We start from the raw sequence: 27,016 nt of genomic DNA, 5'->3' as shown, positions 1-27,016 counted from the left end.
GAAGAAGCCACAGATCCAAAACCACCATAAAAAAGCCAGACTACGGTTTGCAACTGCACATTTGGACAAAGATCGTACTTTTTGGAGAAATGTCCTCTGGTCTGATGAAACACAAATAGAACTGTTTGGACATAATGACAATCGTTATGTTAGGAGGAAAAAGGGGGAGGCTTGCAAGCAAAATAACACCATCCCAACTGTGAAGCACGGGGGTGGCAGCATCATGTTGTGGGGGTGCTTTGCTGCAGGAGGGACTGGTGCACTTCACAAAATAGATGGCATCATGATTTGGAAAATTATGTGGATATATTGAAGCAACATCAAGACATCAGTCAGGAAGTTAAAGCTTGGTTGCAAATGGGTCTTCCAAATGGACAATGACCCCAAGCATACTTCTAAAGTTGTGGCAAAAAGGCTTAAGGACAACAAAGTCAAGGTATTGGATTGGACATCACAAAGCCCTGACCTCAAATCTATAGAAAATGTGTGTGGCAGACCTGTCAAAGCATGTGCGAGCAAGGAAGCCTACAAACCTGACTCAGTTACACCAGCTCTGTCAGGAGGAATGGGCCCAAATTCACCCAACTTATTGTGGGAAGCTTGTGGAAGGCTACCCGAAACGTTTGACCCAAGTTAAACAATTCAAAGGCAATGCTACCAAATACTAATTGAGTGTATGTAAACTTCTGACCCACTGGTAATGTGATGAAAGAAATAAAAGCTGAAATAAATAACTCTACTATTATTCTGACATTTCACAGTCCTAAAATAAAGTGGTAATCCTAACTGACCTAAGACAGGGAATTTTTACTTGGATTAAATGTCAGGAATTGTGAAAAACTGAGTTGAAATGTAGTTGGCTAAGGTGTATATAAACTTCCGACTTCAATTGTACATTGACTATTGGCGTCAAAGGTCAGAGAAAGATGAGAAAGAGTGAGGTCAAAGGTCAGAGAAAGATGGAATGATATCAAGCATTGGAAAGAGACTTCACTGAATACAGTGCATTGCAAAAGTATTCACCCCCGTGGCATTTTTCTTATTTTGTTGCATTACAATCTGTAATTTAAATAGATTTTTATTTGGAATTCATGTAATGGACATACACAACATCTTCCAAATTGGTGAAGTAAAAAAAAAAACTTGTTTCAAAAACTTCAAAAAATGCTATGAAGCCCCTAAGTAAGATCTGGTGCAACCAATTACCTTCAGAAGTCACATAATTAGTTAAAGTCCACCTGTGTGCAATCTAAGTGTCACATGATATGTCACATGATCTCAGTATAAACAATGGGGAGAACAAGTATTTGATAACCTGCAAAATCGGCAGTGTTTCCTGCTTACAAAGCATGTAGAGGTCTGTCATTTTTTTCATCATAGGTACACTTCAACTGTGGGAGACGGAATCTAAAACAAAAATCCAGAAAATCACATTGTATGATTTTTAAGTAATTAATTAGCATTTTATTGCATGACATAAGTATTTGATACATCAGAAAAGCAGAACTTAATATTTGGTACAGAAACCTTTGTTTGCATTTACAGAGATACGTTTCCTGTAGTTCTTGACCAGGGACCACTCCTCCATACAGACCTTCTCCAGGTCCTTCAGGTTTCGGGGCTGTCGCTGGGCAATACGGACTTTCAGCTCCCTCCAAAGATTTTCCATTGGTTTCAGGTCTGGAGACTGGCTAGGCCACTCCAGGACCTTGAGATGCTTCTTACGGAGCCACTCCTTAGTTGCCCTGGCTGTGTGTTTTGGGTCGTTGTCATGCTGGGAGACCCAGCCACGACCCATCTTCAATGCTCTTACTGAAGGAAGGAGGTTGTTGGCCAAGATCTCGCGATACATGGCCCCATCCATCCTCCCCTCAATACGGTGCAGTCGTCCTGTCCCCTTTGCAGAAAAGAATCCCCAAAGAATGATGTTTCCACCTCCATGCTTCACGGTTGGGATGGTATTCTTGGGGTTATACTCATCCTTCTTCTTCCTCCAAACACGGCGAGTGGAGTTTAGACCAAAAAGCTCTATTTTTGTCTCATCAGACCACATGATCTTCTCCCATTCCTCCTCTGGATCACCCAGATGGTCACTGGCAAACTTCAGACGGGCCTGGACATGCGCTGGCTTGAGCAGGGGGACCGTGCGTGCGCTGCAGGATTTTAAGCAATGACGGCGTAGTGTGTTACTAATGGTTTTCTTTGAGACGGTGGTTCCAGCTCTCTTCAGGTCATTGACCAGGTCCTGCCGTGTAGTTCTGGGGCTGAACCCTCACCTTCCTCATGATCATTGATGCCCCACGAGGTGAGATCTTGCATGGAGCCCCAGACCGAGGGTGATTGACCGTCATCTTGACCTTCTTCCATTTTCAAATAATTGCGCCAACAGTTGTTGCCTTCTCACCAAGCTGCTTGCCTATTATCCTGTAGCCCATCCCAGCCTTGTGCAAGTCTACAATTTTATCCCTGATGTCCTTACACAGCTCTCTGGTCTTGGCCATTGTGAAGAGGTTGGAGTCTGTTTTATTGAGTTTGTGGACAGGTGTCTTTTATACAGGTAATGAGTTCAAACAGGTGCAGTTAATACAGGTAATGAGTGGAGAACAGGAGGGCTTCTTAAAGAAAAACGAACAGGTCTGTGAGAGCCGGAATTCTTACTGGTTGGTAGGTGAAATAATAAGATACTTATGTATGCAAAAAAATGCAAATTAATTACTTAAAAATCATACAATGTGATGTTCTGGATTTTTGCTTTAGATTTGAAGTTTAAGTGTACCTATGATAAAAATGACAGACCTCTACATGCTTTGTAGGTAGGGAAAACCTGCAAAATCGGCAGTGTATCAAATACTTGTTCTCCCCACTGTATACACCTGTTCTGAAAGGCCCCAGAGTCTGCAACACCACTAAGCAAGAGGCACCACCAAGCAAGCGACACTATGAAGACCAAGGAGCTCTCCAAACAGGTTAGGGACTAAGTTGCGGAGAAGTACAGATCAGGGTTGGGTTACAAAAAAAATTACCAGAACTTTGAGCTTCCCACGGAGCACCATTAAATCCATGATTAAAAAATGTAAAGAATATGGCACCACAACAAATCTTCCAAGAGAGGGCCGACCACCAAAACTCACAGACCAGGCAAGGAGGGCATAAATCAGAGAGGCAACAAATAAACCAAAGATAACAACACCCCCCCCCCCCCCCGAGAACACCACCCATGTTTTTCATCGGCAGGTAAATACAGGGAAATTCTTGAAGATAACCTGTTTCAGTCTTCCAGAGATTTGAGACTGGGACAGAGGTTCACCTTCCAGCAGGACAATGACCCTAAGCATACTGCTAAAGCAACACACGGGTGGTTTAAGGGGAAACATTGAAATGTCTTGGAATGGCCTAGTCAAAGCCCAGACCTCAATCCAATTGAGAATCTGTGGTATGATTTAAAGATTGCTGTACACCAGCGGAACCCATCCAACTTGAAGGAGCTGGAGCAGTATTGCCTTGAAGAATGGGCAAAAATCCCAGTGGCTAGATGTGCCAAGTTTATAGAGACATACCCCAAGAGACTTGCAGCTGTAATTGCTACAAAAGGTGGCTCTACAAAGTATTGACTTTGGGGGGTGAATAGTTTTTTTTGTTGTCTTATTCCTGGTTTGTTTCACAATAAAACATATTTTGCATCTTCAAAGTGGTAGGCATGTTGTGTAAATCAAATGATACAACCCCCCCCAAAAAATCCATTTTAATTCCAGGTTGTAAGGCAACAAAATAGAAAAAAATGCCAAGGGGGTGAAAACTTTCGCAAGCCACTGTACTTAACCTGTTTAAAAGACCCCAAACAAAGAAAAACCTTAAAGCTGAAATCCTTAATGGTGACACTGCCGTGCACATTTGGAAGATTACAACAACAAACAAGTTACTGCAAACAACAAATACTACTCCCCCCCCTGAAATCCTTGCAAGAGCACAATATGTACAGCAATTGCTTATACGTTACTGCGCAGCGTCTCTTCAGCTTGGCAACAAAAACAATAACAACAGTGGTGGGGTGAATTGTGCTGTTTCTGCCTAATGCAGATTTCATCTTTAACTAAATACAGAATTAGTCATCATAGCCTGGCAATTGAAACAGGACGCCATTAAAAAAAACACATGGCTGGCCAGAGTGACTATGTCATCACTGTGGGTCGGGAGAAATAGAAATCGAAGAACACTTTCTAATCTTCTGCCCCGAATACATATTGGTTAGAGATTCCTTCTTGCCCAAATGAAAAAATTAAATGTCCACATTCACAGAACAATCAAACAAAGAGAAACTTATACTCTATACTTTTGGGGGAAAGGTCTGATGTGTATGAGTGTGCAGCACAATATGTCACAGCTTGCCACAAGCTAAGGGAAGACACATTACATTTGTTTGTACTAGTTTCTCCAAGTACTTTAATAGACAATTTTGTTTCTTGAATTAGATTTCTGAACATAATTTTTTTTCAATTCTTACTGTTGCGTATCACTTTGCTTTGGCAACACTGACCTTGTCATAATGCCATTAAAGCATATTGAATTTGAGAGAGAGAGATGTACTTGTCACATGCCTGTTTGTAAATCTGATGACAGGATTGCTGGGAAATCTCCTGAGGGAGAATCCTAATAGCTTCAATATTGAGCAGGTTCAGACTCCAGAGACAGAGAGTAAGTGCACAGAAAGAGACGGCGATGGAGAGAGAGGGGAGAGAAAGCTGGAGACTGCGAAAGCGTGCGTGCGTGCGAGAGAGAGAGAAGACAGTGTCTCATTGCAGAGGCCAATGGAACAGCTACTAATAAGGCATGTTTATGGCCCTTTCAGCAGACCACCCTGGGGAGAGAGGAGAAGATGGAAAGAACATAACAGCAGTCTGTCTACCGACCCTGAGGGAGGGAAGAGGTGAAGAGAAGAAAACTGGCACCCAAACGCAGTGGTGGAAAAGGTACCCAGTTGTCATACTTGAGTAAAAAATAAAGATACCTTAATAGAAAATGACTTAAGTAAAAGGGAAGTTTACTACTTGAGTAACAGTCAAAACGCATTTGGTTTTAAATATACATATGTAGCAAAAGTAAATGTAATTGCCAAAATATATTTAAATATAAAAATAAAATTATAACTCATTTCAAATTCCTTATATTAAGCAAACCAGACGCCACAATTTTCTTGATTTTTTAAATTTATGGATAGCCAGGGGCACACTTCAACACTTAAGACATAATTTACAAATGAAGCATCTGTGTTTAGTGAGTCTGCCAGATCAGAAGCAGGAAGGATGACCAGGGATGTTCTCTTGAGAAGTGCATGAATTGGGCAATTTTCCAGTCCTGCTAAGCATTCGAAATGTAATGAGTACTTTTTGGTGTCAGGGAAAATGTATGGAGTAAAAAGTACATGACTTTCTTTAGGAATGTAGTGAAGTAAAAGTATAAGTTGTCAAAAATATAAATATTAAAAGTACAGATATCTCAAAAAACAACTTAATATACTTTGAAGTACTACTTAAGTATTTTACACCACTGCCCAACAGGGAGAAGCAGCCGAGCAAAAATATAAACTCTTTGGTTTTCTGGTAACTCCAGGCTGGCTGGTCTCATAGACTAGACATAACACAGTAAACAGAAATGCAGGACACTGAAATGAGTATGATATGTTATGTGTGGAATGGTTACATGAGACACAATGTTACAGGAGGATGGAGGATCTACCCCTGAGGCCAGGTTGCAGTGACGCCATGCTAGCGGAGTCAGAATATACCCACTCATATCAACGTGGATAATTGGGTAATATTTGGTTGACATGGATCAATGAGATTACAACCTAACCCGCTATGATTTCAACCATCTAAAAGCAACACCAAATTCCAATTAAAAAATGGCCGATTTTTGGTTTAGTTGTTAATCACGGTGCTTTCAATCATTTTAAAAGCATGACAAGGTTCAAATAAGAATACAGTTTCAGATAGTATGTTTATTTATACAACATATTAATGTGTAATCACTGTGCTTCATCTAATAGCACAACCAAATGACCCGGATTGCAGATTCTGCACAGATTATTACAGCGATTGTGAAGATCTCACAAACCTGCGACAACCTATTCATGCTATCTTAAACATGCTCACTTTATATAATTACATAAGAAATGTATAGTAATAGTAACCTCAAAATGTGGCTACTTTTGAGGTTGAATGTTACATTCGTTTGTAAGATATCCTTAACTTTAGACTGTTTCCTGTAAAAGTAATATTGAATTGTGTTTGGTTGACAACGCAAAAAGGATCTACATTTAAAGGAGATGCATTTACTACTTGGATAGTTCCATCGCAGCCTCTGAGTTGAAGACGTGAATCCAACATGTCATTTGTTAATAGCCGACAAGTTAATAGGCAATTTATTTTATTTCAAAAGTGATATTGAATTGTTTGGTTGTCAACGCAACCAAATATCAAAATTTGAAGGAGAGTTATCTTCAACATGGATAGTTTATAGGACAAAATCAAATCCAACTTTAAATGCACTTTAATCAAATTAAGTTTGAATTGATTCATTCCTATTCCATAACTAACGTTTCTGGTAAACAGACATAGATACTGTACACCACCAGACACGACAGGTTTCTTCACAGTTCCCAAACCAAGAACAGATTTAATGGGTCGATCAGTTATGTATAGAGCCATGTCATCGTGAAATGCTCTGCCACCAGAGGTTACTCATTCAAAATGTAGCTTTAAAAACAGATAAAAAAAGAATCTTGTCACAACACCTCTCCTCTTTCTAAAGATCTAATTTTACTGTACTGGATATAAGAATTTATATCTTATAAAAATGTATTATTTAATGTAATATCTTATGTTGTTCTTGTCTATTACAGTTCTGTAGGTTGTCATCTATTTGTTAGTTTTATATGGACTCCAGGAAGAGTAGCTGCTGCATGTGCAGTAGCTAATGGGGATCCTAATAAACTAAACTAAACCTACCCTTTGGAATGACTTCGATAGCAAGAGTGAATCTATTTAATTTTTAAGTGGAGATTAAATCAACAATCATTCTCACGATAGCACATTGATAATAGTCAGTAATAAACATCGGAGCAAAGTAGGGCTGTGCTTAGTTAAAATCCTGAATGGGAGACCAAAGGGTAGCTGTAGATAGATACATTCTCCGGTAAGAGGTGCTGCCGAGCATATTGTTTTTTTCTCATACTGGATGTTATATATGGATGTTGAAGATGTTGTTTTAAAAAGGTACAAATGCAACTTATTTTAAACAAGGTTTGTCTATGTTGAAATGTGGTTACTATGTTCACATAATCCTGTCATTGAAGATTCACCCTCAAAACAGTTTACTTTGATAACTTTTTTCAAATCCAATGTATTTTCCACGTCACAATATGTTGACAAATTACATTGAAGCAACGTTGATTCAACCAGTTTATGCCCAGTGGCTAGCTATTAGGTCAATACCAGTATGGAAAAGAAATTGAAACAAGGTGCTGGAAGGGAAAACTATATCATATTGTTTATACAGTACGGTGAGATGTCATGACTATATACAGTGGCTTGCGAAAGTATTCACCCCACTGGGCATTTTTCCTATTTTGTTGCCTTACAACCTGGAATTAAAATGTATTTTTTGCGGGGGGTTGTATCATTTGATTTACACAAAATGCCTACCACTTTGAAGATGCAAAACATTTTTTATTGTGAAACAAACAAGAAATAAGACAAAAAAAACAGAAAACTTCAGTGTGCATAACTATTCACCCCCCAAAGTCGATAGTTTTTAGAGCCACCTTATGCATAAATTACAGCTGCAAGTCTCTTGGAGTATGTCTCTATAAGCTTGGCCCATCTAACCACTGGGATTTCTGCCCATTCAAGGCAAAACAGCTCCAACTCCTCAAGTTGGATGGGTTCCGCTGGTGTATAGCAATCTTTAAGTCATACCACAGATTCTCAATTGGATTGAGGTCTGGGCTTTGACTAGGCCATTCCAAGAAATGTAAATGTTTCCCCCTTAAACCACTCAAGTGTTGCTTTGGCAGTATGCTTAGGGTCATTGTCCTGCTGGAAGGTGAACCTCCGTCCCACTCAAATCTCTGGAAGACTGAAACAGGTTTTCTTCAAGAATTTCCCTGTATTTAGCACAATCTATGATTCCTTCAATTCTGACTAGTTTCCCAGTCCCTGCTGATGAAAAACATCCCCACAGCATGGTGTTCTCTGGGTGATGAGAGGTGTTGGGTTTGTGCCAGACATAGCGTTTTTCTTGATGGCCAAAAAGCTCAATTATATTCTCATCTGACCAGAGTACCTTCTTCCATATGTTTGGGGAGTCTCCCACATGCCTTTGGTGAAAACCAAACTTGTTTGCTTATTTTTGTCTTTAAGCAATAGCTTTTTTTGGCCACTCTTCCGTAAAGCCCAGCTCTGTGAAGTGTAGGGCTTAAAGTGGTCCTTGGTGGTGCCCCTTGCTTAGTGGTGTTTGTAGACTCTAGGGCCATTCAGAACAGCTGTATATATACTGAGATCAGGTGACACTTAGTTAAATAAAGTTCACCTGTGTGCAATCTAATTATGTGACTTCTGAAGGGAATTGGTTGCACCAGATATTATTTAGGGGCTTCATAGCAAAGGAGGTGAAAATATATGCATGCAAAACTTATCAATTTTTTTGGTTTTTGCGATTTTTATGTTTTAAACAACTACATTATTTTCATATCACTTCACCAACTTGGACTATGTTGTGTATGTCCATTACATGAAATCCAAATGAAAATCAATTTAAATTACAGGTTGTAATGACCAGAACAGGAAAAAGGCCAATGGGGATGAAAACTTTTGCAAGGCACTGTATTTAGACACATCTTCGCATTTCGTTGAGAAATGCTTTGCTTCTTGACGTCCTTGACATTATTTGGGCTTTGACTATCTCTCTCCATGTATGTTTATTTGATAAGGGATTATGTCTCACAGAAGACACGGAGGAAGAAAGATCCTTGACTCTGGGCAATGTGCGTCAGGGTTAAGCTGGGGGAAATGAATCTGTAAATGACTTCCAGTGTTATTTAAGCACATAGAAATGCAAACCGGAGGCGATCAGATAAACATTAACATAAATAGTGTATATCTAAATACATGTCAAATATACACTGCTCAAAAAAATTAAGGGAACACTAAAATAACACATCCTAGATCTGAATGAATTAAATATTCTTATTAAATACTTTTTTCTTTACATAGCTGAATGTGCTGACAACAAAATCACACAAAAATGATCAATGGAAATCAAATTTATCAACCCATGGAGGTCTGGATTTGGAGTCACACAAAATTAAAGTGGAAAACCACACTACAGGCTGATCCAACTTTGATGTAATGTCCTTAAAACAAGTCAAAATGAGGCTCAGTAGCGTGTGTGGCCTCCACATGCCTGTATGATCTCCCTACAACGCCTGGGCATGCTCCTGATGAGGTGGCGGAGGGATCTCCTCCAAGACCTGGACTAAAGCATCCGCTAACTCCTGGACAGTCTGTGGTGCAACGTTGGTGGATAGAGCGAGACATGATGTCCCAGATGTGCTCAATTGGATTCAGGTCTGGGGAACAGTCCATAGCATCAATTCCTTCCTCTTGCAGGAACTGCTGACACACTCCAGCCACATGAGGTCTAGCATTGTCTTGCATTAGGAGGAACCCACGGCCAACCGCACCAGCATATGGTCTCACAAGGGGTCTAAGGATCTCATCTCGGTACCTAATGGCAGTCAGGCTACCTCTGGCAAGCACATGGAGGGCTATGCGGCTCCCCAAAGAAATGCCACCCCACACCATGACTGACCCACCGCCAAACCGGTCATGCTGGAGGAGGTTGCAGGCAGCAGAACGTTCTCCACGGCGTCTCCAGACAGTCACGTCTGTCATATGTGCTCAGTGTGAACCTGCTTTCATCTGTGATTTCATCGGTGCCAGTGGCGAATTTGCCAATCTTGGTGTTCTCTGGCAAATGCCAAACGTCCTGCACGGTGTTAGGCTGTAAGCACAACCCCCACCTGTGGACGTCGGGCCCTCATACCACCCTCATGGAGTCTGTTTCTGACCGTTTGAGCAGACACATGCACATTTGTGGCCTGCTGGAGGTCATTTTGCAGGGTCCCTCCTGCTCCTCCTTGCACAAAGGTGGAGGTAGCGGTCCTGCTGTTGGGTTGTTGCCCTCCTACGGCCTCCTCCACGTCTCCTGATGTACTGGCCTGTCTACTGGTAGCGCCTCCATGCTCTGGACACTATGCTGACAGAAAGAGCAAACCTTCTTTCCACAGCTCGCATTGATGTCCCATCCTGGATGAGCTGCACTACCTGAGCCACTTGTGTGGTTTGTAGACTCAGTCTCATGCTACCACTAGAGTGAAAGCACCGCCAGCATTCAAAAGTGACCAAAACATCAGCCAGGAAGCTTAGGAACTGAGAAGTGGTCTGTGGTCACCGCCTGCAGAACCACTCCTTTATTGGGGTTGTCTTGCTAATTGCCTATAATTTCCACCTGTTGTCTATTCCATTTGCACAACAGCATGTGAAATGTATTGTCAATCAGTGTTGCTTCCTAGGTGGACAGTTTGATTTCATAGAAGTGTGATTGACTTGGAGTTACAGTGCCGTGCTAACAATTATAAAAGGATTTTCTGATGATCAATTAGCCTTTTAAAATGCTAAACTTGTATTAGCTAACACAATGTGCCAATGGAACACAGGAGTGATGGTTGCTGATAATGGGCCTCTGTACGCCTATGTAGATATTCCCTAAACAATTTGCCGTTTCCAGCTACAATAGTCATTTACAACATTAACAATGTCTACACTGTATTTCTGATCAATTTGATGTTATTTTAATGGAAATAAAAATGTTGTTTTTCTTTCCAAAACAAGGACATTTCTACGTGACCCCAAACTTTTGAACGGCAGTATATACAGTGCCGTGCGAAAGTATTCGGCCCCCTTGAACTTTGCAACCTTTTGCCACATTTCAGGCTTCAAACATAAAGATATAAAACTGTATTTATTTGTGAAGAATTAACAACAAGTGGGACACAATCATGAAGTGGAACGACATTTATTGGATATTTCAAACTTTTTTAACAAATCAAAAACTGAAAAATTGGGCGTGCAAAATTATTCAGCCCCTTTACTTTCAGTGCAGCAAACTCTCCAGAAGTTCAGTGAGGATCTCTGAATGATCCAATGTTGACCTAAATGACTAATGATGATAAATACAATCCACCTGTGTGTAATCAAGTCTCTGTATAAATGCACCTGCACTGTGATAGTCTCAGAGGTCCGTTAAAAGCGCAGAGAGCATCATGAAGAACAAGGAACACACCAGGCAGGTCCGAGATACTGTTGTGAAGAAGTTTAAAGCCGGATTTGGATACAAAAAGATTTCCCAAGCTTTAAACATCCCAAGGAGCACTGTGCAAGTGATAATATTGAAATGGAAGGAGTATCAGACCACTGCAAATCTACCAAGACCTGGCCGTCCCTCTAAACTTTCAGCTCATACAAGGAGAAGACTGATCAGAGATGCAGCCAAGAGGCCCATGATCACTCTGGATGAACTGCAGAGATCTACAGCTGAGGTGGGAGACTCTGTCCATAGGACAACAATCAGTCGTATATTGCACAAATCTGGCCTTTATGGAAGAGTGGCAAGAAGAAAGCCATTTCTTAAAGATATCCATAAAAAGTGTCGTTTAAAGTTTGCCACAAGCCACCTGGGAGACACACCAAACATGTGGAAGAAGGTGCTCTGGTCAGATGAAACCAAAATTGAACTTTTTGGCAACAATGCAAAACGTTATGTTTGGCGTAAAAGCAACACAGCTCATCACCCTGAACACACCATCCCCACTGTCAAACATGGTGGTGGCAGCATCATGGTTTGGAAATGCTTTTCTTCAGCAGGGACAGGGAAGATGGTTAAAATTGATGGGAAGATGGATGGAGCCAAATACAGGACCATTCCGGAAGAAAACCTGATGGAGTCTGCAAAAGACCTGAGACTGGGACGGAGATTTGTCTTCCAACAAGACAATGATCCAAAACATAAAGCAAAATCTACAATGGAATGGTTCAAAAATAAACATATCCAGGTGTTAGAATGGCCAAGTCAAAGTCCAGACCTGAATCCAATCGGGAATCTGTGGAAAGAACTGAAAACTGTTGTTCACAAATGCTCTCCATCCAACCTCACTGAGCTCGAGCTGTTTTGCAAGGAGGAATGGTATAAAATGTCAGTCTCTCGATGTGCAAAACTGATAGAGACATACCCCAAGCGACTTACAGCTGTAATCGCAGCAAAAGGTGGCGCTACAAAGTATTAACTTAAGGTGGCTGAATAATTTTGCACGCCCCATTTTTCAGTTTTTGATTTGTTAAAAAAGTTTGAAATATCCAATAAATGTCTTTCCACTTCATGATTGTGTCCCACTTGTTGTTGATTCTTCACAAAAAAATACAGTTTTATATATTTATGTTTGAAGCCTGAAATGTGGCAAAAGGTCACAAATTTCAAGGGGGCCGAATACTTTCACAAGGCACTGTATATTTCCTGTCTCATTTTAATCCTTAGCAATCTAATCCAATACTTATCCAAAATACTGGTGTTCAATGGGAAGAAATGACATGCAGTCTAAATGTTTTTTTTAAACCATCCTTTCTTTCTTTCGTGTCAATCGAGATTCTACTCTAGTTCGGGCTTATTTTCTCGTTGGGGACTTATTTTCTTGTTGTACATGTATATTTAGAAGAAAAAACATACTTTGTGGTTATAGCCTGGGAATAATCCTATTTACGTCTTAAGACGTAATTTGTTATATTGCGGCGCAAAGCCATGGTTTATTAGATAGCATTGGAGGGCCTTACTGCCCAAAGTCCCGGGAATCTGTTGTAATTTAAGAGGTTAACTGGGAGGTATTTAATAATGAACCCGGGCGTAATGAGGCCTTTCCATGAACCTCTTGATCTTCATCCACCGGCTTGGACCACTTCCTGGTCACCTGCACACCAAAGGGAAATACAGACATTCCTCCCATTGGATTACTCTTTATTATCACTTATGGGAAGTGATTATTTTACAATGTCAGTTGGTCTGGAACTGGGACTGGGTCCATGCTGCCTGCCTGAAACAAATCTCTCTGCTGTGTGGAACCCTGAGTATTTATTCTTCTTTGCTTTCTTGGCATTCCCTTATCCCCCCCGACTTAAATGGCTTCCATTTTACATAGTATTTATTTAAACAGCTTAACATGGACAAGTCTTTCTTTTCACAAGCTTAGTTTTGGGGGATAGGATTTTTCACTACCACTTGGGGTTAAGCGGCTTGAGGGTCGGGGAGTTAACAGTGCCGTTTAGGTCTAAAACTAAACTTTATGACACAAGCCACCTCTGCCATTCTTGTAACCAAATAAGATCACACACAGACGACAACAGACAACTTTACCTACACAACTAAATTTAGGCCATTGACCATTCCCGTGGACATTGAATGGGGTGAAGACACTAATAGATGACCGTATCAAACACAAGACAGGAGTGATAAGGGAGGTCGACGTTAGAGGCCCCCACACTATGCATTCATTTGAGACTTTTCACAAAACTCCCCATCACCTCAGACTAGATAATTGATGCCAGTAACACAGGATCAACAATGCCAGGTTTTAATTCAAGAAGACCATAAAATACTTTGGAAAAGGTCAAGCAAGCAGTGCTAAATTAGGAGGGGGAAATTCCTAAAGAAAAAACAGGACAGGAACACATAATCACCCCACTGGGCACACAGTATTTGAATCAATTTTGTTTCCACATTATTTCAATGTTTCCACGTCATTTTCACTGACGTTAATTCAACGTCTATTCCCAGCTAGAGTCAAGAAACTTCCCAGTGGGACAGTTTCCAAGCCAGAAAGCACTGCCTGCCTCAATATTGCTGCAATAGGAGAGACAATCATGGTTTATTTCAAGTTTATTTACTCTCTCACTAAACGGTACTCTGATTTAACATGCAATACCAAAAATGGAGGAAAATCCTGGAGAGAAAGGAGGATATTTTCCTGCTTTTGTTGAACAATGTTCTTTTTCATAATTTTTCAGGAAGGCTTGAACCAAATCTGCCATTCTGTCACTATAACTCCTATATCTCCTTGTTTTGCCTAAGGAAGTGTATATATCCTAAACCAAAATCCCATTGACTGAGTTAGGGACATATTTGAGTTAGGGACAGATTTTCTGTCATCACCTTATCAATAAGCACACTTGAATGAGGCCATCACTCTAAATGGTGTGTTTGAATCATCTGTGAAGAACTGAATAGTTTCAGGAAAAATATTTTCCGAGCTGTATTTACACAAAAAATATTTCTAGATCTGACTTCTCATTTAATGGTCGACGTACATGCTGTGCGTACCGCAAATAACTTTCAAATGGACGGGAGGAAACAGAGAGTGCCATTGAGGAAACCTGCAGTTCATACTTTGAAGAATTCCACTGACGAGAGGGAGAGAGAGAGAAAAATATACCCAGAAAAACCTGGTGAGAGCTGGCTTGAATGGGGCAGCCATGGAAAAATACTGATATTTCATGCATGAAAATGCCACTGCGCACCTAAAAACCAAAAGGTACAAAAAAAGGCAGAAAGTGGTGGGTTTGTGTTTGAGGGACACGCAGAGTTAATGTGGGCTAGAGCAGCAGACATACCTGGTGGGTCTCTGAGACCAGAAAGGGGAAGTGGTTTCTCCCAAGAGGGGGTTCTGGCCCCATACCCTAGATACAAGTCTCTAAAACACAGGTGTCAAACTCCTTCCACGGACGGTCGAGTGTCTGCAGGTTTTCGCTCCTCCCTTGTACTTGATTGATGAATTAAGGTCACTAATTAGTAAGGAACTCCTCATACCTAGTTGTCTAGGCCTTAATTAAATAAAAAAATAAAAATTTAAAGAAACAAACATGCAGACACTCGGCCCTCCATGGAATGAGTTTGACACCCCTGCTCTAAAGCACTATAATCCTTGAGGAGAGGCTAGATTTGCAAATGACAAACACACCAAGGACCAAAAACACCATAAAGATAGAGATGGATGACACAAACACACGCACACGCACACACACAAACACACGCACACACATTATCCATCTACCCACCCAAACAGCTGTCTGCTAATACGGTGTTACGTCTTACCTCTCCTGCAGTGCCTAATGGCCATTTTGCATCTCTTGGACTCGGCGATGGTGGGGCAGGGTATCGTGTCCTTGGGAGGCTTCTTCACGATGTGCCGCGTCCGCGTCTCCAGACCCCACTTGAAGCCGCAGGTTTTGTTTCTCCTGGTGCAGGACCCCCACTCGCTCCACTGGCCCACCTCGCAGCCCTCTGCGTGGAGAGAGACAGGAGTCATTAAAGGGTAACACCGGGGATACTCGATGGAGGGTCCAAATCAAGGTTGACTACAGTACATAGTGAAAAGACTAGGATGGCCATAACCTCCTGGTGTGTGGTCCTTTCCATCCTTCTACTGTCTCATTTAAAAACATATACAAAAGGTTAGAAGGTTAAAGACTGTTGGGTAAAGACAAATCAGTTCTAGGAGATCCTGCCTCAATGTGATCCACGTGGTTGACTTTCCACATTTCAAACACAGTATGAATTACTCCAAAAAGGCACCCTATTCCCTATATAATGCACTACTTTGGACCAGAGCCCAGTAATGCACTACATAGGGAATAGGGAGCTATTTAAGATGCACACGTCTTTGCTTTTTCCCTTTTACCTCCACACTCCTTGGTGTCCTCCAGGGGCGCAAAGCCCTCGGGGCACTTCTCGGAGCAGCGCCCTTTGTGCAGGTAAAACCCTGCCTTGCACTTGGTGCAGAAGTCTTTACTGAAGCAGGACTCACAGTTGTCTATCCTGCACCCTGTGGGGAGGGAAGAGGAGACGAGATGAGAGGCGATACTGGGAGAGGAGGGGAAGTGAAGAGAGGCGAGGTCTCGGCAAGGCCTGGGCTAGGCAGAGGTACAGTACAGTACAGTATACACTCATACCACCTGGAGTTGATAGAAGAATAAGGGGGTTTGGGGAAGGAGATGGAGTTTGAAAGGATAACCGCTCCCCCTCCCAAAGAAAGCCTCTGTGTTGATGTCCTGTGAATTATAGAATCATATCTCTCCAGGGCTGTGCTGTATTTCAGCAGACTCGGTTTTCAGTGTGAGCGCGGGAAGAGTATGAACTGTGAAATAACAACAGCAAAGTTAGCGAAACGTTACCTCACTGTGACCCCTTTCAACACAGGCAGGAAAACAGATCACAAGCCTGACATCCAACAGTCTGGAGACAACACAGAGGTCTGGGCCTGGTTGTCATGTTCTAGCCACATGGGTTTGAAGGATTATATTTTGTTTTGGTTTTAAATATATTTTTTTAAGCAAGTTAGTGTTACCCATGACTTCAACTTATGTTTGGTATGGTTATTCTTAGCTTAGTGTTATCAGATATTGCATCATAGATGGGGGTAAGAAGGCACTTTTTGTGATTAGGAAGCTGGCATACAGCTGTGATAGAATCCTCGGTTTTGTGTAAGTTTGGGTTGGGGAACAAAAACATTGCGAGCCCCTGCCAAACTAACTAACCAACACTGATGTCTTTGGTGAGAAACACAACGCCACACTTATCGTCCCACGCCCCACCCTGCCGGGCTGAAACGCAGCACTGTGCGGCGAGGGCGATGTGTCATCAAGCCTTTTACTCTGCAATTAGCACTTTCAGGCAGGGGCCCAAATTACATGAGCTGCACCGACGGGTCGACGCACTGGGATGCATGATTAAAAGGAAGCCCTCACCCGAGCTGTCTAATTTATGACACTCCTCTGAATCCCTAAGTGGCCTGATTGGTTGGCTAACCCCAATCTATATTAGAGGAGGTGGGAGGACTTATAGGAGGATGGGCTAATTGTAATGGCTGGAATGGAATTAATGGAACGTATCAAGCATATCAAACATATAGAAACCACATGTTTGACTCTGATCCATCAATTCCATTTCAGCCATTACAATGAGCCCATCCTCCTATAGCTCCTCCCACCAGCCTCCACTGGCCTATAGGCTAGCCAACTAGCAGCAGTCATCTCTATCACTCGCTCTACTAGGCTTTTGCAGGTATGGTGGTGGCATCTGGTCCTGTGTCTCCCGGAGAGTCACCATGTGTGCATGTGAGTGTGTGTTGAAGTAATTATCCACATGTAACAGATACAGAGTACAAGGCCCAAGACTCTTTTATCTAGGACCCGGAGAAGGTTCTCACAATCACGCCCCTTAATTACACCATCTCCAGCTAACCATCAGGCCTCCTCTGCTCGCTCTGCATTCCTCCGCCACAACGGAGGTCCCTCCCCTTTTCACTTTGAACCCCTAAGTATGGCCTCTACCCACTCACTTTGTCTCTCACGCTTTTCCAATCCTGACCAGTCTAAACAAACCCACTGCAAACACACATACATACATACATACATACATATAATGGAAACACAAATAATTATACACACATATACACACACACACACACAATTATACACACATATACACACAAACATACATATATACACACACACACACACACAATTATACACACATATACACACACAAACAAAACAGACACACACACACAAATACAAACATGTCACATACACTAACCACCCTCAAATCAGAGTTGGTTGGGGACACACCCATCTCGCTGTCACCGCTGTCGCCTACCTTCTGAAAAGATGACAGGATGACATGATGTTCGAATACCAGCATCCACACTGTTCTTGATTCTTTACCTAGATACAGTATCTATTCGCTCTCTGGCTGGTCATTGGCATAATGATTGATCATCACCCTCATCAAAGTTTAATGAATGATGTTCCTGACGTGATATGTATAGGCCTATTCTAGGCTTATATCCAGTGAGGTTCAATGGAGAGATTAAAAAAAAAAATAAATATATATATGTATACATGGATACACACACACACATATATGGATACACGGATACACACACACGGATACACACACACGGATACACACACACGGATACACACACACACGGATACACACACACACGGATACACACACACACAGATACACACACACACAGATACACACACACACAGATACACACACACACAGATACACACACACACAGATACACACACACACAGATACACACACACACAGATACACACACACACACACACACACACACACACACACACACACACACACACACACACACACACACACACACACACACACACACACACACACACACACACACACACACACACACACACACACACACACACACACACACACACACACACACGTGTGTATGTATCCATGTATATATGTTTGTACTGCATGTATACATAATATATTTGTCACGTGAAAGCTGTATATAAAAGTACCATGCATGTAGTATGTAACATGTAGTATGTAATATGTCAAATGTATGTATAAGTAACAAAAAAGCTGTAAAAAAAAAGAAGTTTTTACCTTAGGGAACATGAATAAAATTCAGCTACAACCTTAATTATCTAATGGTAAAAGCACAGTGCAGCCTAGGGCAATAATGTCATTTAATATACACTTTTATCCAAAGGAAAAGAGAGAAACTCTCCGGAGGTGACAACCATATGTGACAACCAGCTGTGATTTGCAGAAACGGGATGTTGGGGTAGGAACAGTGTAAATTCAGTGCTACTGGAACGGATGTGCGGATGTGGTATATGGAGGCATACAACAGTCACTCTCAGATTCAAGAGGTGGTCTGAGGCAGCCTGTAAGACCTCACTGCACTCCTGTGTTGTGTTCATTAGGGCACACTGTAGGGCAATTCCGCAGTAACAAAGTGATGCTGAGACTCGGCAGCGGAGTTGTGCTTTAAAATGTATGTCCAACAAAAAACAATGGCTGCAGAGTTCAACAGACAATTCAACTCTATGCACAAGGACTACTTATAACAATTCCCACTGAACATTTGACAAAAACACATGAAGAACAGTGCTGATGCAAAGTTTGGTAACAGAACGATGCCACAAACAGTCATTCTGTGTGTTTAATTTTGCAATCATTGGTTTTTGTTGGATATACTGTACATTTTAAAGTGATAAATCTGAGTCTCAGCATAACTATGTTACAGTGGAATTGCCCTACACTGGACAAGTACAACAAGTTTTATTCCGTTTGGTGCCAATTGAACACGACCTAGATAGAACAAAACAAACTACACATGGAAGGCAGCCAACATTTACTATATAGACATTTCTGCCTTCTCATTATCTCATCCCTGGTCCAACATATCACACACCCACTTGCTTATCTCTTGTTTGATAAACACACCGGGCCACTAGAGTTACGCAGTGCTGTAGAGATGTTGGCATGGAATGAGTGAAACAGGGGAGGTAAGGCAGAGGCCCACACAAAGGCAGGATGCGCTCGCCCGCTCTCCTCCCTCTTCCCTACTTTTTAAGCTCTCATCCCTCTCTCCTCTCTTTGTTCCCGCTGAAATTAGATATCGGTGGGGCTCGTTGTCAATACACGTCAGGCCCAAGACAGGGACCCAACAGCCAATAAATCAAAGGAGTAAATTGGAAAGTAGCGCTCCTCTTCACCCCTCAAAACACAAGCCTTCCCAGGCTTGTCATCACCTGAGTCTCTTTCTTTCTTTCGCTCTGAAGAAATAAAAGAAAAAAAGACCATCTCTCAAGCACCGGCTTGTTGCGCAGCCTGCTGTTATTGACAACAAACAGTGGTGGAGACGCTGGTACACGGAAACACACACGACTAACGAGTGCCACAACGTTAAAGTTCATCTTACAATATAAACTCAGCAAACAAAAAGAAATGTCCCTTTTTCAGGACCCCGTCTTTCAAAGATCATTTTATCGTCGAAGGAATGAGTGTTACACCAAGGCCTGTACTCGAGAGCGGGAGCGATTTGGAGGCGGAGGGTTTGTCATGTTCTGGGGTGTTGTGCCACAGCATCATCGGACTGAGCTTGTTGTCATTGCAGGCAATCTCAACGCTGTGCGTTACAGGGAAGATATCCTGCTCCCTCATGTGGTGCCCTTCCTGCAGGCTCATCCTGACATGACCCTCCAGCATGACAATGCCACCAGCCATACTGCTCGTTCCGTGCGTGATTTCCTGGAAGACAGGAATGTCAGTGTTCTGCCATGACCAGCGAAGAGCCTGAATCTCAATCCCATTGAGCAAGTCTGGGACCTGTTGGATCGGAGGGTGAGGGCTAGGGCCATTCCCCCTAGCAATGTCCGGGAACTTGCAGGTGCCTTCGTGGAAGAGTAGGGTAACATCTCACAGTAATAACTGGCAAATATGGTGCAGTCCATGAGGAGGAGATGCACTGCAGTACTTAATGAAGCTGGTGGCCACACCAGATACTGTTACTTTTGATTTTGACCCCCCCCCCTTTGTTCAGGGACACATTATTTCTCTTAGTCACATGTCTGTGAAACTTGTTCAGTTTATGTCTCAGTTGATGAATATTGTTATGTTCATGAAAATATTTACACATGTTAAGTTTGCCGAAAATAAACGTTGACAGTGAGAGGACATTTCTTTTTTTTACTGAGGTTAGATGTCAAAATCAAGCTTATAGTCACATTTATTAGCCATATATAATATTGGCCATATATATATATATAGGAGCAGGTTATAGCAGGTTATAGCCCTCTTTGGGATTAACCTCTGTGCCACCTCCAATGTCTCGTCTAGGTGCCTCTGGGAGACTAATAAGAAATAATGAGGTCATCAGATCTGGCAGGAATCTGATGAAAGGAAGGCTCAATGTCTTCTTGAGGCTTAAAACACATTATCTCCTCTTAGACTTGTTTCTCAGTTTTTAACTCAAAATCAAATCATTTCTGGGTAACAATTAAGTACCATACTGTGATTGTTTTTCATTCAAATGGTCAAAAAGACAAATAAATAGCTTCTTAGTACAGTGAAATTTCTCAAGCAAGAACTTTGTTAGGACTGTCTGGGAGTGGGGAGGGGAAAACTTAAAACTGGTTGTTATTGGCAGAGAGGTTTGGAACTCTTTCTTATTGTTCTATTAGCCCAAAACACCAACCCACCAAAACAGGCAGACATTTCAGGTTGTCTTTTCAAACAGCTTTTACACTAAAAGGGCATTATTATAATTTTCACAATTTCACAGTATTTTGCCAACAACATAACGTGGAAATATACTGAAAAACGCAGCAAATCTAGTTTGACTGCACTGGACCTTTAATACAAGATGTAAAAAAAACTGGATGTTTCTGCTAAGGTAGGAATTCAAAGCCACTGAGTATAGACAGTGGCTGAGCTGAGGAGTCAACATCTTTTAAAGGAAAGTCATGGTTGCACTTGTATGAATGTGACTGTTTCCATTTTTTGGTTTTTCAGTTTGTGGTATTCATGTCAACTGCATTTGGAGTTGAATCACGGCGCTTTAAAAGCGTGATCTAATCCTGTGAATATAGCTGGCAGCGACTCTCCCCTCTCTCTCTGCTGTGGTCTGGATCTAAAATCTGCTAATTTGATCAGGGACACTCAAAGCAACTGTTCATTTCAGAGGTGTTCTGTGTGAGATTGGGTTGACATGGGACATATGCCATGACCTGATTTATTTATATGAGTATTCATGTAAAAAAAAAAAACTCTAAATCATTTTTCAAAAGTTGGAGAATATGTTGTGAGCCCAGAGAGGGCCTTTCTTGTAAGCTATGGGGGTTAGGTTGTCAAGCCAATCATCAGTCTATTGAAGAGTCTTCCAGGATGCTAACCAGGCCTGCTGTTGAACAGGGAGGCAGCGGCAGTGTCCATGTCCATGATCAGACAGAAAGAAGCTCTGGCAGTGAAGCAGGGGAAAACAAACCCCATTTTTCCAGCCTTCCTCTCCAAGCAGGTCTGAGGGAAGCAGCTAGCCTAGTACTCACCTAATAGCGCTTTGACCTACTCTCTAAATCAGAAGGTTTGGCTGACATTTGGCTTGCTAGCTGCCACCCAGCCATGTCATGTGGATTGATGGATGGCAGGTGTTCGTGGCACACGACAAGGCTGCATGTTCTCCCCTCTGACATTCGCTTTTCTTTCCACGTGGATGCTCTTCAACACCCTGGCATGGGGCTGCTGGGGGAGACAGTGCCGGTGTTCCTGTCAGTCAGAATGGGCCGGTGGAGAAGAGACACGACAGGCCTGTCAGTTGGTTGTGTCCATTGTGTTGTCTCGCACTGTGTCTAAACTGTGGTTTGTGAAAGCTGTGACAATTAACTTCCCTTGGTAAGGTTCAAAGGCCAAAAGCAAATGGTATTTTTCTGGTTAAAATGTGCAATGGAAATACACATTGGAAGACGGAGATGCAGAGTAGCCTGTTTCTGTCTGTGCTGCCAACGTAGCTCATGGTATTGCGAGTTAGTTCCTTTACAGAGCCTCATACTTCAGTACTCAATTGGCCCGGAGAACTGGCGTGTGGCTACTGTCCACCTCAGAATCCACCAAACTCCCGTGATGCACTTTAAAAATGAACAATCTTACAAAGGTGTAACCAATCATCCAAAACTCAGGCATTGAAATAAATACATAAAAGGCTACAAACCAGAAACAAAAAGCAACAATGATATTCCGTAACCAATTTTTAGTACGAGAGAGGCAATAAAATAAAATCAGAAATTTTGTTTTAAAAATCACCTCGGACAAGGGGAGTCTCGAGTGGCATATATACTGGCACTGGATGAGCTGTGATATTTGAACCACACTTCCAGAATATTGGCCATATCTATGACCTCAGCTTGACAGGGCTTTCACCATGGCAGGGGAGGGGCAGGGGAATGGCAGGGGAATGCTCATTGCTGGGATCTCTGTGAGCATTACAGCATGCTGTGACTGTGGGAGAGCTGTGGCTGAGGGAGAGCTGTGTTTGCGTGTGTGTGTGCACGCGTTTGTGCGGCTAAGGGCCGGCTGTGGCTGTGTGTGTTCTGTGTGTTTGTTGAAGGGGGTGCACATAGGGACAGTCTATGCCAGACTTCAAGCCTTGTCCACCAGGATACCCTCCACCCCCCCCTCCAACCACCTCAGCAGTGTTTAAAACCATAACACAGCCCTTGGGATGATGTTTTGCTCGGAGTATTACTCACATGCTGTCCCTGTCAACACTTTCCCTCCCGTTAAACTCAGCACACTGTTATCCACCATTCACCCCAACCCATATGAAAATACTGTTGACGTCTGATACAGTCTATGCCATAGCTTGGGAATTAAATAATGATGTAAAATCCTGCATTAGACCTAAACCATGCAGATAGATGTCCCAGGCAAGTAGACAGATTAGTTTGCATTAGCACTAGTGCAACTGCCACAAACGTACACACAGTTTGCTAACTTACACGTCCCTTACAGTATATATGTGCACGTATCAGGACTGGGCTGTATATAAACCATATGTGAATATCTACCCGTACAAATCTGCCTGGTAGAGGTGGAGGATGACATAGAGACAGAAGAGCAGAGAGCCGTATTAGTCTGCCGAGCTGATAAGTGCCTCCATGACTGCAGCTGTTATGGAGTTATGGATCATATCAACTCTTCACCATTAGCTGCTGAAAGGTGTGTGTTTGTGTGCATGAGAGAGAGAGAGATGTGTTAAACGTTGACGGAATCACGTAAGCCAGACATTAAAAGTGTAAGTCCGCAATATTCAAACATTTATTGAATTTAGTAGGAAATTAACGACATTTATTGGACTTGTAGAAAATCCATGAACAAAATGCATCAGTGATTTGTATTTTCCTGGCACTTTCTGAAACGGCACAGGAATACCCTTGTCTGTGTGGTGTATACAGTGTGCTTTGGGTAGCCGTTAGCGTTAATGATAACTGTCTGCTGGTAGATGGAAAGGCTTTCACCAAAACCGTCTAAACAAAATGTTAACTATAAAGTAGCCTATGCTCACCTGGCAGAATGATATCATGATGATTTGCTTCAATTCAGTAGCCATTTGTTTTGCAAACTCTGCAATCACATGAGCGCTACAGAAACACAGCTAACCAAACAACGGTCTCTGGATGGTGCGCACTTGTAATAAAGGGTAACTACACCAAAAGTTCAATAATTCTTAGATTTTTCCCAGACCTCAAAAGTGTTCTCCTGGTGTCGTAAAATATTGTTATGGACTTGGAACATCCAGTTTTGTGTGTTTTCTATTTTTAACAAAGTGTGATTTTGAGAGCAAAAACCTAAAAAAAAAAAAACGTTTCAAAACTGAAACCATGAAAAACTAAACGGAGAAAACGGAATTTGAGAAAAAACTACACGGAATCAGGCATCTTCCTCCCCTCACATTTCCCAAGCTTTAACTTCCCCCCTCTCTCTTTTAAATTCAGCCACTGGCTGGTTCAGTTGCCTGGTTAGCTTCAGTCACCTAGTCTTACTGCACATTGGCACACAGGTTAAAGTTCTTCTCCTAATGCCAAGCTGTCAAGTGGCGGCTGAAAGAGAGTGAAGAACGTAGCCACAGGGTTCCACCCTCATCACGGCTGGGCCTGGGAGTGAGTGTGTAAACCTTTCTCTCTCCCGTGTGGTTTTCCTTTACCCAGGCAGTCCACAAAACATTCTTGAATGAGATAAGATCACACAGACAAACTCTGGTGTAATAATAAGCAGCTGCTCCTTAAAGTGATTTCAGAGGCTGTTTTGAAAGACCATGATAACAGAGATGTAATGCCACGTTCCAGGCCTCTTAGAGAGCAGGGGCAGGCACTGGCTCTGGGGCACTGGTGGTGGGGAGGAACCCCGGTGTCTTTGAGCTAAGAAGGAGAATCCAGCTGCCTTGTTAGCCCACAAATCGTTCCCAGTGACCCGACAATTAGCTTCGTAGAGCCGACCTGATAGAACGGCCCGTTATGGCCGACAGACCCAAACTTTTTAGTGGAAATTACATAAAGAGTGCAACTTAAGGAGGAGGGTCAAATGCGAAGTGGGATTACAAAGTTACGGCTCCAATTGCGATCACATCAAAGTAGGCCTGACCGCCGAGATTTAATGCTACTTGACAATGGTAAGATTTTTGTTCTGGGATCAGTTTGTTCTGAAAAGGACTCAGATTAACTTGCCACACGTTGATGCCGCACGTCGGTAACGCTTAAAAATCTAACTTCACGCAGGACAGAGAGACGGTGTGGTGAGGGATGGGGAAGAATTACTATCCACTGAAGAACAAAATGTCTTTCTCCTCGGATTCCCCCTGACTTGTGAAGATAGGGTGAAATGACTGCAGGCCCTTCCTTCTCCTCTTTTATTGTGGAGAATGGAGAGATGAGCATGTGTGTGCAGGGGGAGCGGGTGTCTCAGCGAGGGGAAAATCCAATTGATACCAGCAGTTTACGACAAGCCAGGCATTTCAGTCAATTTTTCGGACTGACAAAACCAGTGGACGTATTTGCATGGAGGTTTGGAGAGAGCGAGCAGCAAAATGGTTTCTCCTCCGGTGTCTGCTGCGCGTCTGGATTATTGGGCCTAGAGGTCCTTGACACGCTCCTCTGGGGCCTCATTTCAGCATGTCTGTCAGGAGTTTGGCTAACAGAACCCAATGGGTTTAAGTTCTTTCTCAGTTTTCACATGAAAACACTCAGCCAACACCACGGGCTCTCTCTAAACCTATAAAGCCTGCCTCTCTCAAGCCAGACTCCATGTTAAAATAAGGTTATGAGATGAGGGCGCAGCCTGGTCCAATAGGAGAGGAGAGGGATACATTTAATTCATTGGATTTTGTAATATTATTATTATTTATATATATATTTTTGCTGGGAGAAATTGTTGGGTTTTAATTTTTCCCCTTACAGTTTTTAATATAGCAAATATAAAAATATCTGTGTCTAAAGTTGTTGTCTGTTTTACGTGGTCATGGGACCAAAACAATTCTGATATCGAATACAGCTGACTACACACAGAAAACACATTGAACACATGAGCACATAAAGCCCACACAAAAGTATATACATTTATACTATTGACATCAATGAATGGAAGTATCTAATATGATTTATGTTTTTTCCTTACATCATCAGGATTGTTCTTCCTCAGAATGATATCATCCAGCCCTCTGTGAGTGCCTATTCCACTCGCTTAATCTACACATGGCGGCGTTCTGTTTGTGCAAAGTCTACAAACTATTGGTAAGCGTTACTAATCTTCCATAGAACAAAGCAACAAGGTACGCCTAGAACTTGAATAACAGCCCATTTAAGTACGTCTGAATATCCTTCCTAGCCTTCGTTCTGAAGCCCACAACACGCTCTAACAAGCCTCCAAATGTTCACCAAGCGGGACTGTTGGTTGAGAAGCTGGATTTATCAGACATCTACAGCCTCAGATCCCACGTCCAGGCCTATACTGGTCGCCACTGGAGGAAAGGCCCTTCTTAATAAAGTCTTGTCTCGGCACTAACATCCACCTGTGCTAATGGTTCAGCCGTTCAAAATGTGATGCGTGTGTGTCTCCCTCTTCCCTGCATAAGGAGCACGTAACGAGACAATAAATCATGTGACGAGAGAGGATATAGAAAAGAGAGAGCAGGGGATGGAGGGATGAAGGCCTTACGGGAGCACGTGTTGATCTCAGGAGCTCGAATGCCAAAGTATCCCGTCGGACATGCGTGGAGACACTCGCCGTACTGTCTCATCCTCTCCCTCCGCAGGAACAGGAAGAGCTTGGGCTGGCAGTTCACGCAGCCATTGTCCTTGGAGCACACCGAGCAGCCCTTGCAGATGGGGTACACTCCATAGCTAGCTGCAGGAGAGAGACGAGAGACAGAAGGCACAAACAGGAAGTGTGATTAGTTTCAACGACATGTAAAGCAATCCAATCAAGCAATCAATCAATCGATCAAATTTCTTATAAAATCTTTTTACAT

At 42.4% G+C, this 27,016-nt stretch overlaps 1 protein-coding gene across 1 annotated transcript in view; it reads right to left on the bottom strand.

Annotated features, from left to right (window-relative positions):
* Positions 1 to 27,016, bottom strand: part of LOC123997170 (R-spondin-2-like) — a 95,490-nt gene that overhangs the window by 27,133 nt on the left and 41,341 nt on the right. Inside the window, exons 3-5 of the mRNA XM_046301296.1 lie at positions 26,704 to 26,892; positions 15,839 to 15,982; positions 15,253 to 15,441 (exon numbers count right to left, since the gene is read on the bottom strand). Coding sequence (XP_046157252.1) covers positions 15,253 to 15,441; positions 15,839 to 15,982; positions 26,704 to 26,892 — 522 coding nt within the window. The remainder of the gene's footprint in view (positions 1 to 15,252; positions 15,442 to 15,838; positions 15,983 to 26,703; positions 26,893 to 27,016) is intronic.

The sequence above is a fragment of the Oncorhynchus gorbuscha genome, linkage group LG15, assembly GCF_021184085.1.
Source record: "Oncorhynchus gorbuscha isolate QuinsamMale2020 ecotype Even-year linkage group LG15, OgorEven_v1.0, whole genome shotgun sequence".
NCBI classification, from domain to species: domain Eukaryota; kingdom Metazoa; phylum Chordata; class Actinopteri; order Salmoniformes; family Salmonidae; genus Oncorhynchus; species Oncorhynchus gorbuscha.
Note: the sequence above shows the minus strand (reverse complement) of the source record. Positions and strands in the feature narration are given on the sequence as shown.